General features: G+C 50.1%; 2 protein-coding genes across 2 annotated transcripts; one reads left to right on the plus strand and one right to left on the minus strand.

Annotated features, from left to right (window-relative positions):
• The first annotated feature begins 577 nt into the window (after window positions 1-577).
• On the plus strand, window positions 578-2268 carry LOC103117539 (heat shock transcription factor, X-linked member 3-like). Its single transcript, XM_007527612.2, has 2 exons — window positions 578-1140; window positions 1565-2268. The coding sequence occupies exons 1-2, from the start codon at window positions 649-651 to the stop codon at window positions 2147-2149; spliced, it is 1077 nt and encodes a 358-aa protein (XP_007527674.2). The 5' UTR covers window positions 578-648; the 3' UTR covers window positions 2150-2268.
• Window positions 2269-10090: 7822 nt separating this feature from the next.
• EOLA1 (endothelium and lymphocyte associated ASCH domain 1) lies at window positions 10091-12682 on the minus strand. Its single transcript, XM_007527613.3, has 3 exons — window positions 12425-12682; window positions 11274-11554; window positions 10091-10875 (listed from the first exon to the last, which is right to left on the minus strand). The coding sequence occupies exons 1-3, from the start codon at window positions 12475-12477 to the stop codon at window positions 10538-10540; spliced, it is 672 nt and encodes a 223-aa protein (XP_007527675.2). The 5' UTR covers window positions 12478-12682; the 3' UTR covers window positions 10091-10537.
• Between the last annotated feature and the right edge of the window lie 163 nt (window positions 12683-12845).

The following is a 12845-nucleotide window of genomic DNA, read 5'->3' on the forward strand; positions in this document are numbered from 1 at the left end:
TTATAGGCCTACCAGAGGAAGAATGAGAGGGAGAAGAAGAAAGCATTCTACAGGACATAATAGATGAGAACTTCTCTAGTGAGAGTTCAGTGAGAGTGAATGAAGGACCAAAAGCTGTTTTACTGATAAAACAGCAGCATCCTAAGTTGATTTGTCTTTAGGGCTGGGAGAACTTGGTAACAGCTTATAACATTTTCAGGAGATGTGTGGAAGTGGAGGAGAAACAGTTCTTGAATCATCACTCAATTTCAGAAAAGAAAGAGAAATCCAGTGCTCAGCCTCCCATATGGATCAAGCGCACTTATCTCTCCTTTTCATCCTCGCTTAAACTTGCTCAATAAATGTGCCTTTGAATCTGCTATCAGTGGACTTTTCCCTGTAATTCTTTCTGTGGCAAAGTCAAGGAACCCACACAACAGTTAAGAGTCATACTTTCTATACTTCTAGAAAAGAGGACCTGACAGGCCCCACCCCCACCCAGCCCTGGTAAAGGTTCTCTCTTTAGAATGGCTGTGAGCCCTTTTGTGACATCACATGACAAATAAAGAGTGCTGTTACTACAGCAGCTGGAAAACACTCCTAAAGCCATTTGTAAGTAGACACACCAGTCTTAGTGTCTTGGGAGCCATATGTTCCTGATCTAGCTTTATGGAAACTCAGGGTGGAATAGAGACTGTTGAGACTCTGTTGGCACCATGTAGGAATAAAGAACCTGCAGCACAGTGCCAGGCTAAAATATCCCCAGATGTGAATGGGGATCCTGGGGAGGAGCTGAAGATGGACTTAGACCAACAAAAGAAACCAGCCACAGTCCTCAAACCAAAACGGCAGCCCAAAGCTACAAGGGGAAGAGCTGCCAAGCCATCAGTAGGTAACATCCTAAGCTTTCCCTTCCCCGTAAAACTCTGGATGATCACAGAAGATGACTCATTCATGTCGGTGTGCTGGAACGATGATGGGGACACTGTGGTCATCAAAGAGGATTTAATCCAATGGGAAGTCCTTCAGCGGACAGGACAAGATAAAATCTTTCAAGCAGACAGCTTGAAGGCCTTCATCCGACTGTTAAACATGCATGGTTTCAGAAGAACACATCCTAAGGATCCCTCAGCTCGCTCTTCCCAGAACAGGAGGACCATGGTAGAGTAAAAATAAACCCCTACCCCTGTGTCCTGTTCCTTTACCCTACCCTGGGAGGAGGCCTGGGGGAAGGACACACAGAGGAAGGGCTCATCTTTTAGGATGGCTCTTTCCCATGTGAGTTTGTTGATGGGAAGGGCCCTTGACAATGGAGACATTCACCTGAACTGGACCTCCCCTTCCCCACCCATGGGAACATCTGCAGGTGGGACTAGAGCCTGACAGCCCAGTCACAGGTGGCAAGTGCACAAGACTGTAACCTGGCCTGCCCCTCCTCACTGAGCCTGGGCTCCCAGGCACAAGGACATGCACCCACTCACCAGCAACAGGAAGAGGGCTTCTTTTTTCCACAGAAAAGGAAACAGCAGGATTGGGGTGGGGGTGGGACATATGGCCTCAAAGTGACTGATTCATTTTCTTCCAGCTCTATCGCAATGCCAAGTTTAAGCGAGACTGTCCTCTGCTCATCCAGAAAATACAGAAAAAACGCAACAGGAAAACGACCACCAGCCTAAAGGTCACATCACCAGCTTCAAAAAGAAGGAAGCTAGTGGAAGCCACTAGCCATGCACAATCACAAAACCAGGAAGATTCTACTGAGAACACTGAGGAAAAGGCCCTGGGGGGTGTCCCAAGTGCTGAGGGACCCCGGGTTCCCCCACCCATCCCATGCCCTGAGGTCAGCTCAGTGATCGGTCCAGCTAACTGCCCCAGGGAAATCAGCTTCCCTAGTGAACAGGGTGGCCTGAGTGGGGAGGTTCCCTCTGTGACCCTGCCAATGGCCAGAGGGCAGGAAATAGGGCTAATGTCCAACAGCTTCAGAGTTCCACCTGATTATGAAACTATTCTGTCATTGTTCAACACTTGCTATTCTGTCCTAATGGCTGTATTTTCTGCCATATCTCTCTACACTCATGCTGAGACTGAGCAAAATAATTCTGATCAGCAAAATAATTCCGATCAGAGGTGCTCTGTTAGTGATCAGCTCCAGGAAAATCCAAAACCATGAGGCATGAGTTACTGGTAATTGATTAAAAAAAAATGGTCACTCATAAGCCAGAATGTATTTTCATCCCTAATAAAGAAATATTAGATCTCTAAGGGAGTAAATAAACATCCTGAAGTGAATCTCAAGTCCTTGTCTTTTGTTCCTACCATCCAAGTGTCTCACAGGAACCCAGAGTGGCCGAGCACGGACTGGAGACACCACCGGACGCCACTGGTGCCCCTGACATGGGAGGGTCTGTCCTCAGGGGTGTGGTGGGGCCAGTACATTTCTTCTCAGCAGCTGAGTCCTTCCACAGAGCACCGTGCCTCCCAAGATGCCAGGTCACCCCTGCTAACAGGGATGGCAGGGCAGCACAGTCTGGCTCAGAGTAGTAGGTGGTCCTGGTCAAGTGGGGCTGGAGGGGACAGCATCCCCCAGGAAGCAGCCTCAGGGAGGACACAGGATTCCCACAGAACCTCACCACTGGGCAAAGACCTCAGAGCTGGACTCAGGACCCCTCCTGCAGACATGGAGGGCAGGCACAGTCCCTGATCTGAGACCTGGGCCAAGATAAGAGTACAGTGCAGAGGGGAAGCTCCACAAGCAGTCGGGTGTTGCTGTGGGGTGTGCCTTCATCTCTGTCTTATACCCTCCTGATGACACTGTGCTGGGAACAGAGCACAGGTTTGAAGCCCAGTGTGGTCCAGGCAGCAGGAACAAAGCAGGCATCCTGGCTACTGGGTCTGTGTAGGACAGTCACACAAGAGAGTGTTGCTGAGGAATTATTCTGATGCAGTCTCCACCCCCAGGTTTTTCTATGCCCCGCTAAATCCTAGAGTGCCCCCTTTCAACCAATCCTGGCCCTACACGTCACCCCTGGTTGTCGCCCAATAAAAAGCCCCCTCACCCCTCCCCTCTCTCTCTCTGGGCTCTCGGCTCTCCCTCTCTGAGGTCTCGCTCCCTGCTCCCCCCCCCCCGTGGTCGACCATTGCCGGCTGGCTCCATGTGGTCTGAACCAAACCTCCCCCCCATACTATAATAAAGATTTGTGTACCCCTTTGCTCTGGACGTCCGCTCTCTTCTCCGCGGTGCAGCCCGACACCAGACCAACGCAACAACATCTGGCGCCCATCGTGTTCCGTACCCACACCACGCCCGGCCTGAGGTCTCCGAAACCACCCAGACACAGGTAAGTGGCATCCGCCCACTTCTGTGGCCCCGCGTTTCCCTCCACCATGGGAAATTTCTCGTTTTATGAGGTGTCCCAGTCATTATCTCTTGACCTGGGACAGATTCCTGCTGTCATAAAAGGTTTAATTTTCGCTACCCCTTGGATTTTTTTAACTGTGGTCGCCACTTTCAAGATATGTAAAACGTGGTATGCCATAAGGATAAGTGACCTAGTGGCTGAGATACGAGAGCTGAAGGATATTTTTTCAGCATTTAAGGATTTTAAACCATGTACAGTCCACCCCGGGAGCTCCGTCCCCGTAGATATGCATTTAGTCTCCCCTGCAGCCACTACAGAAGTTTCGACTGAACTTTCGACTTCTGTAGCTCCCTCTCCCACGCCATCGGACCAAATCCACACATTCCCGGTAAACTTGGCCCCTTCTAAACAAAACCCTCAGCCATGGCAGCCATATTACTCTAAAAAACTTGGAACACACAGACAACCAGTCAGGGAGGACGGTATGCATTCTACAAGGACCAAGTCCGTCTTGAGAAGCTTTTACCAGCATTTAAATACACCACGAGACTGGAAAGATCTGGCTCATGCTGCACTCCCAGACCCACTCTATCTTCAGTGGCAGGCATGTTTCCGCGATGAGTGCTCTAGGCAATCGCAGGAAAATAGTAACAAACAGGTAGAATGGAATTCTGATGCTTTGTTTGGAGCAGGAGCTTATGAATCTGGAGCTCAGCAGGCAGAAGCCAGGTTTCCAACCGGTTATTTTGAACAGGTATGCATCTGTGCAACACAAGCATGGGAAAGGGTGACCACACCTGATGTAGATCCATCAGCTCCCATTAACTCTTTTCACCAAGGCTCTGATGAGTCATTGGCGAGCTTCATCTCAAGGGTGAAGAGAAGCTTAGAGAGAAAGGTTTATAATCCTGACGTCCGCAAACTACTCCTGCGCTCTATTGTCTGGGAAGGCATGACACCACAATTCCGTCAGGTATGCCTTAATCTTAAACACCTACACCCAGATAATTCGATTCTAGCGACACAGGAACTTACATCAGGCAATTATGGGGCACCCGCTACGATGCAGGTCTATGCAGTTACCCCACGTAAGCAAAACGGGGCCTGCTTTCAGTGCGGTCGCCAAGGATATTGGCGTAACCAATGTCCTGATAAGTTGCGACCACGCCTCCAGTCAGGGAAACCACGCCTCCAGCCAGAGCAACCCCGCTTTCAGTCAGGGAGCCAGAGACCACGTACTGTTTGTCCAAAATGTCGTAAGGGGTTTCATTGGAAGAGAGATTGTTGGTCCCAATTTCATAAAGATGGTTCGCCCCTGAATGGTACAAATTCGGGGCCTGAGATTTTGTGGACCACTCCTGTTTTAGAACAAGGTCACCCTTCTATGACAGTAAAGATTGGCAATATTCCTTTTAAATTTTTGATTGACACGGGGGCAGCAAAGACGATTTTAAGGCAAGAAGAGGTTCCCCAAGATTGGGAACTCATCCCTGGACCCAGTTTACATGGAATAGGAGGGATGACGAGAGCATTTTGCACACGAGACTCGCTTATGTGGGAAGACCCAGAAGGTTCTACCGGACACTTCCGCCCTTTGGTAGCTAATATTAGCACCAACTTACTGGGCAGGGATCTTCTGGAATGTCTTAATGTTAGGATATCCACAGTCGCCTCTGCAGAGAGTAAAACTCATTCCCGCGATACCAGGTCTATTCAGCACCCCCAATACTAAATGCCACTGTTCGTAGCCAAACACCCCGCTTAAGCTGGCTTTCTAATGAGCCTGTCTGGGTGGAACAGTGGCCTTTACCTAGGGATAAGCTAAAAATTTTAAAAGAGCTCGTCCGAGAGCAGTTGTCCTTGGGACACATTCGTCATTCTCGAAGCCCATGGAATACTCCTGTCTTTGTGATTAAAAAGCGCTCAGGAAAATGGCGCCTCCTTCAAGATCTCCGTGCAGTAAATAAAACCATGCAGGTCTGGGGCTCCCCCCAAAGGGTTTGCCTCTTGCTTCTGCAATTCCCACGGGAATTCCAATCATAGCTATTGATATACAAGATTGTTTTTTCTCTATCCCCTTGCATCCGCGAGATTGTAAACGTTTTGCCTTCTCTGTTCCGTCTATTAATAATGCCAGCCCTGCTGATAGATTTGAATGGGTGGTGATGCCCCAGGGTATGGCCAATAGTCCTACAATTTGTCAGGAGGCTGTTAAATCTGCCCTTGTCCCATATATTCATAAGGGTCTTAATATTTTTCATTATACAGATGATATTTTAATATGGGGAAAATCAGATACAGATCTCTATGCCTTACGTGATTTTCTCATTCCTGCATTAAAGAAAAGCGGCCTTAATGTAGCCCCTGAGAAGATACAGCTAATCCCTCCAATATCCTTCCTAGGTTCAGAGATTTCTCTAACGCAAATTCGTCCCTTAAAACCTAATGTTACCTTCCCTTCTAACCTTACTCTTGCTTCTTTACAAAGTTTTCTAGGAAATTTAAATTGGCTTAGGCAGTATCTCTATCTGCCCACAAGCTGCCTCCAACCACTGTTTGACCTGTTGAAAGGAAACAGCCCTCTTCAAAACGTAAGTTAACTCCTGAGGCCTCCTTGGCACTGGAAAGGGTTAACCAGGCCCTCCAGGACATGCACCTTGTTTGATTCTCCCCCTCCTCTCCGGTAAACCTTCTAATCTTCAACTCCACCCCCACAGTAGTAGGGGCACTGTGGCAAGACCATGGGGTTCTCGAATGGCTTCACACGCCAGTAGGAGGAGCTCCAAGACTCCTCACTGAGATAGATGCGTTAGCATTCATGGTTCACCAAGGGAGAAATAGGTCTGTGCAGGTCTTAGGGAAAGAACCGGATTTAATCATTCTGCCCTTTTCTCTCACAGATACAGAGTGGCTTATACACCATCATTCCCGCTTTGCCATAAGCTTCGTGGGGTTTCCAGGACAAATAGATAACCATTTTCCTTCTAATAAATTGATAGCTTCTTTACCTCTTCTGCCTCTACTAGCACCTAAACTTTTCTCTCGGGATCCCATTCCCTCTGCTCCTACAATCTTTACTGATGGCGGAAAAAGGGGAGCTGCTGCCCTTATATATTACCCAGACAAACAATCTCCTAAACCTCTCTTTACTGAGCTTCCTGATAATTCCCCTCAGTACAAAGAACTTTATGCTGTTTTTCTTGCACTAAAAGCTGTACCAGAATCCTTCAACCTTTTTTCTGACAGTGTGTATACTGTTAACTTACTTCCATGGCTTGCTCGTTCGTATGTGAAAATTGATGACAACCCACTTTCCCCTCTCTTGATTCAAATCGCCTCTATGCTCTGTTCTTGAACCCAACCACTGTATATTCAACACCTTCGTTCCCACAGCCCTCTTCCTGGTTCCCTGTCCGAAGGGAATGCCGCAGTTGACCGCCTTGCCTCCACAGGAACTTTCCCAGTCTCTGTCTCTGATCCTGCTAATTTTCACTCTCTAACCCATGTTAATCTTAAAGGCCTTCAAGCTCGATTCCCTGATGTTCCTGTACCACAGTTAAAACATATCCTTGCTACATGCTCTTCTTGTGCAAGTCTCATAAAGACACCTGCTATCCAGACCCTTGGGGTTAACCCCCGAGGTTTAAAAGCTAATGCTATTTGGCAAATTGATGTCACCCACATACCAAACTTTGGCAAACAAAAATATGTGTTTGTCTCAATTGATACCTTTTCTAAATTTATGTGGGCTACAGCTCAGAAAGGAGAAAGTGCTAAAAAGCTTATAAGCCATATGCTCTCTTGTTTTGCCGTTATGGGGGTCCCATTATTTTTGAAAACAGACAATGCACCTATGTTTACAAGCAAACAATTTAAAGATTTTTGTTCCCTCTGGAATATTACTCATACCACGGGCATTCCCTACAATCCACAGGGACAAGGCATTGTCGAGAGGGCCCATCAAACTCTGAAGGCTCAACTAAATAAAGATAAAGGAGGAACATATCCCCCCAATATCCAGCTAGCAAAAGCCTTAACTACGTTAAATCTCTTTAATATTTACAATAACTCGGCCTTACCCCCTATTATTCTTCACTGGCAAACACCATCTACCCTCCCATCTATTAAGGTCAAATGGAGAGACCCACTCGATAAAGTTTGGAAAGGGCCTGACCCATTATTGACCATGGGAAGGGGTTTCGCATGCATTTTCCCTCAAAATTTCTCTAAACCTGTCTGGGTTCCTGCCCGCCATGTCCGACAATACCCGCAGGATGGCGCTGTTATTCCTGAAGAACAAGAAATACTACAGGAGGACCAGATGCAGGATACATCCCAGGACCCGTAATACGACATGGCAGAACCTGCAGAATCTGGCTCACAGAGACCTCTCTCCTACCCTTTCCCTGTATGTCTTATGTTATAACTGGCCAGTTGTTTTTGTGAGTGAGTGTGTTGAATAACTTTTTTGCATGACCCATCTGCTTGGAGTACTCTAAAAGTTAACTGGCTTTATATAAAAATGGTGGACACAGCTAAAGTTTCTGGAGATGTCCAGAAACATTCCAAATTTTTTTTTCTTTCTCCCTCTTTTGAATTTTTATATATAGCTTTGGTATATATGTGTTTAGTCTTAAACCGTGTGACTAATGACAGATTTAAATTTGTTTTTAAATAATGTGTTTTTATAACAAAAGTTCTTTTTCCTCCAGTTTGTTACAACTAAATGTTTATGGGTATGTCTCAAGTTTGGTAACACTAACTTAATGGTCAAAAGTGTAACCCTACAGCTACACTTTTACCAGACAAGGTAAAAATTAATTTATTAAGGTAACTTACTATTTAGGTAAAAGTTTAAATGTTCAACGTGACTATTCATTCCCAAAACTAAACTATATAAATTTTATATACAGGACACCTTTGAAGGGCCCCCAAAGGTGCCCTGTAAACAATCTTGTGGAAATTAATCCACAACAGATCTGGCATCAATCTGGCACTGTAAACGTTGAAATCATTGTCACGAATATGCGTTAACTCTCTAAGCAATTTGAGTCTGTTTAAAATACATATTTTAGCTAAAATTGGTCTTAAGATCCTGCAGTAGAGGCTGCTACAGGAGGTCACATTAGATGACCTTTAAATAAAATCATAAAGAGATTCTAAACCAATTATAATCATCTAGGTATCAACTATAACAAATCTATAACTTGTTACAAGTTCAAATTAACCACAAGAAGCAGATTGTTTGTGTTTCTTTCACAGGAATCCCGGAAAAACCATCTGAACCCCTGCACACCCTGACGTCACTCACTAGATGGCACGACTACCGTGGCACACCCCCCGAAACCCTAGATGTCACTCAACGCGATCTGAAGAACCTGATACACGAACTCCAAGGACAGAACTTTCTTCATGCCTGGTTACCGTTCCTGCTTCTGACCTGCTTGTTACGTGTTGGCAGTTCCAGCTAGCTATCTACAAAAGAGCAACATTCCAGCGGCTGACCTCCCTCATGCAGTGTTGCATCCCCTGCCAATTCTTCCCCTAGCCATCTACTTCGGACTGAGACTTGTATCGGACTTTCTGACATACCCTATATACATTTTACACAATTTTGAAGCAGCTTATTTCCCTTCATGCTGCTGGTTTTTCATAGACTGATCCTGAGTAATTCATAGACTTTATAGACTGTTGCCTTGAGGACTATACAATGCCAAATAGCCCCTCTGTTTGGTGGGTCATGCCTCCCGCCTCCCCCTCATTATGTACCCTTGCCCCTTTCCCCACCCAAACAGGGAATGTTCCTTTACACACCAATCCTTCCCTTCACACCACACTGGCTTTTACTTCTCCCCTACTTGTCCCTTCCTATTTTGTTATATCATTTAGGCTTATGCCCAAAAGGTTTCTGCCCCATGATAGTCTTTTATAGACTTTGTACATCTTATTCAATTACTAGATAGAAAGATAGAAAAGATGTAGAGATTTTGTGAAGAGATGGTTGAGCAGGCTGCGCTTAAACCTATGAGATGAGTCTCTCCAGGTAAGTCTCTCTCTCTAAAGAGGGGTTGAGCACAGGAGGACGCATAAATCTCACAAGGTTGGCAGCCATTTAAGCCTTCCCTCCTCCACAGAAAGTCCTACATCTTCCCACCTGAGCATGGCATTCCTCTAAAACATTTAAGCCTGCTCCATTCCATTTTTCTTTACTGTGTCCATTTAGATATAAAGGGATAGGAGGAGATGTTGCTGAGGAATTATTCTGATGCAGTCTCCGCCCCCAGGTTTTTCTATGCCCCGCTAAATCCTAGAGTGCCCCCTTTCAACCAATCCTGGCCCTACACGTCACCCCTGGTTGTCGCCCAATAAAAAGCCCCCTCACCCCTCCCCTCTCTCTCTCTGGGCTCTCGGCTCTCCCTCTCTGAGGTCTTGCTCCCTGCTCTCCCCCCGTGGTCGGCCATTGCTGGCTGGCTCCACGTGGTCTGAACCAAACCTCCCCCCCATCCTATAATAAAGATTTGTGTACCCCTTTGCTCTGGACGTCCGCTCTCTTCTCCGCGGTGCAGCCCGACACCAGACCACCGCAACAACAAGAGAGTCAGACCTGGGAGCCACGAATACTACCATAAGCACCCAGAAGAGGGACACTAGGTTGCACCCCACCTGTACATGTGCCCCCCATGCCAGTAAGGCACTGAAAGTGACACATGAAAGGGGAGCAGGGCAGGTCCTAGGCAGCACAAAGGAAGCACTTTGCAAAGTAGGAAGGCATTTAATAAGGAACTTCACATGAGGTCTCAGAGGACCAAATGGGAGACAGCCCAGGACAGGGTTTAAGAAAGAGATGGACATACTCAGGAGGGAGGGAGGGAGGGAAGTAGGAGGGGGTGCTCTTCCTCTTCTTATTTTTGGGGCCTCCCTGGGGGAGACCTTTCCCAAGCTTTTCAGAACCTTCTGCTTTGTTCTTTCCTCACAATTATAATATTGGTCGCAGAGTCTGTCATGTAATCCTTCCAAGGAGGCCCATGAGGAACTCCAAGGGGAGTGAACCAGTAGTCTGGGGATTTCCAGGATCCCACTCTGCTCCCCCCCCAGCTTAGTACCAAGGCTCAGGGCAAGGAGTGTAAGCTCTTCCTCTCCTCAAGGCCATGGTCCTGGCAGCTGTGACTCTGAGCCCAGGGTGGGTCCCCTGAGCCCTATCACTTGGGGGCTGGGGGGCCGTGCTCAGCACTGGCATGCAGCTCCCAGGGAATTCCAGGGACTTGGTCAGGAGCAGCAGATGGGGGTGAAGGGGCAGCTGGTGGACCTGCTGCCTGTGAGGGGAGCCCTGGAATGAGGTTCAAGGGGATGTCCACCTGGAAGATGCCCTGGGCTCCATGCTGCAGAGGAAGGGGCGCTAGCAGCCAGCGGGGGTTGGTGAGCTCAGTCAGGAACTTGTGCTGCAGGCCAGGCAGCACGGCTCGCTTCTCCATCGCTGCCGCCTCCTCCGGGGCCAGGCTGTCAGGGTATCGTGTAGTCTCTCCGATGTCCACCAGCCCTGTGTAGAGAGGTGCCCTGTGTCCACCAGCTCTATGCAGACTGGTGCACCTATGTCCTCTTCCTTCAGCCCAGACCTCAGGCGGGGTCCTTGGCAGAGACTTGGGGTGCATCAAAGGGTAGGAAGGCAATGCAGAGGATTCAACTTCTCAAGAACCCACCCAGAAAGGGGCAAGCAAGCAAGCAAGCAAGGAAAGCTAAGCAAGCAGGAAAGCCTGTCTAGGTGGTGGCTGCAGAAATCAGTTCTGGACCCCCCCCACCCTAGGGCAAGAGGGCAGAAGGGCACAGGCTCAGAAGCCCAGGGGCGGGCAGCTATGCTAGGGAGTCATGGAGCCAGGCAGGGCTCAGCACATGGGCACAGGATGGTCCTGAAAGTGTCTGCTGGGGGTGGGGGCTTGCCTGCTATCACTCCACGGCCAAACTGTTCCCCTTGGCGCAGCAGGACCCGGAGTTGAGCTGGGCGCATTCCCCTCGCCCCCAGCAGCAGCCGCCTCCAAGCCATATCCCCCCAGTCCCTGTGGGCTATGTGCACTGCCAGGGTGCGGTTCCGGTAGCCGCTCAGCAGGGGGCGCCAGCGAGTCTCCAGAGTTTTGACCCCATTCAGGACGAAGCCTGCATAGGGCTGGCGGAAGGACAGGCAGGGGAACTTCATGGCTGGGCTTCTTGGGGTCCCAGGTGACCTAGACAAAAGCAAGAAGGGTCTGAGCCAGCATACAGGCGCCCCTCCCAACTTCCCTGGACGCTGGGAGGTGTCCTGTCCGGGCTGAGCATGGGCCCAGGAGCCTGTCCTTCAGTCACCACCCTGTCCTGCATCCAGCCCGCTGCGATTAAGGGTGTCCCCTGGGTGTGGAGGCCAAGTTCCATACCCTGGAGCTCTGGTGTGGGGTCAGGATATTGGGGGCCTCCGTGCCTTGGTGCTGGGTGCTGAGGTGTCTGGGGTGTGGTTTATGAGCGTCAGCAGAGCCCAGCACTGGCCAGCACCGCTTGCCTATGCAAGCATAGGGCTCAGCCCTGGTTGGGTGGGTGGAGAGCCCAGGACTTTATGTGCTGCTGAACAGCCTTGTTTGCAGGCTGCACTCTGTCCTGCCTAAGCTTCGCTCCAGCTGCCCGCCTAAACAGGCGCCATCTGGGGGGCTCGGGTCCCCCTCGTGAGCCCTCCCTTGGGTCCTGGGGCTATGTCCAAGTGATAGTAGGGATAGAGCTGTTTGCTGGGGTAGCCTCCCTCCCACGGTGCAGGTTGGCCATGAGGGTCCCGGGCAGGGGCAGGAGGAGGGGGCAGACCGGCGGGGTCTCAGCCCCAGGGTGAGCCATCCTGCCTGGAGGTGAAGGCTCCGCATTGAGGAGGCGGCCGCGCCAGCGAAAGCGTGGAGTCCCTTGTCCCTTGGGGCGGGTCAGCTGGGGGACCATCCACCGCGCCTATAGGGGCCGCCCCCGCCCCGCTCCCCCTACCCCGACAGCAGGGTCAGGGAGCTCCCCAGCCCTCCGCCCCAGGAGACACACCGCAGGCCTGTCCACAGCACTGGGGCCAGGCCAGTCCCCGGCGGTGCTACCTGTGCTCAGGGTCAGAGTCCGCGAGGACATGGGACCGGTAAAGAACAGGCATGGGAGGTCCCGGGCACTTCCGCGTTTGCGGCCCGGCAGGCGGACTCCACCTTTCTACGTCACGCACGCCGGCAGGACGTCAGTAGCTTGCGCGGGGGTCGCAGGGGTCGCAGGGGTCATAGGGCTCCAGGCTGGGCGACTGCGCATACGTGAAAGCAGGCTTAGGTCCGCGCGCAGACGCGTTGTTAGGAGACGGCCTCCGTGAAGTGCGTGGAGAAAAGGTGGGGGACCTTGCTGGGGAAGGGGCGTGGCTGTGAGCAGGGGGGCGGGGCTATGCGAGAGATGTGGGTGGGGCTGCGAGCGGGATGGGGTGGGCTGTGAGCAAGAAACATGGGCGGGGCTATGGAATGCTGTGGGAGGGGCTGGGAA

The sequence above is a fragment of the Erinaceus europaeus genome, chromosome X, assembly GCF_950295315.1.
Source record: "Erinaceus europaeus chromosome X, mEriEur2.1, whole genome shotgun sequence".
Lineage (NCBI taxonomy): Eukaryota > Metazoa > Chordata > Mammalia > Eulipotyphla > Erinaceidae > Erinaceus > Erinaceus europaeus.

What these genes read in the sequence shown, in the direction of transcription:
- EOLA1 (XM_007527613.3), bottom strand. Translation starts at nt 12,477, where the DNA reads ATGCCTGTTCTTTACCGGTCCCATGTCCTCGCGGACTCTGACCCTGAG. An exon ending in GACTCTGACCCTGAGCACAG is followed by an intron (nt 11,555 to 12,424) that starts GTAGCACCGCCG and finishes GCTTTTGTCTAG; the next exon opens with GTCACCTGGGACCCCAAGAA. An exon ending in TGGCCGTGGAGTGATAGCAG is followed by an intron (nt 10,876 to 11,273) that starts GCAAGCCCCCAC and finishes CTCTCTACACAG; the next exon opens with GGCTGGTGGACATCGGAGAG.
- LOC103117539 (XM_007527612.2), top strand. Translation starts at nt 649, where the DNA reads ATGGAAACTCAGGGTGGAATAGAGACTGTTGAGACTCTGTTGGCACCA. An exon ending in CCCAGAACAGGAGGACCATG is followed by an intron (nt 1,141 to 1,564) that starts GTAGAGTAAAAA and finishes ATTTTCTTCCAG; the next exon opens with CTCTATCGCAATGCCAAGTT.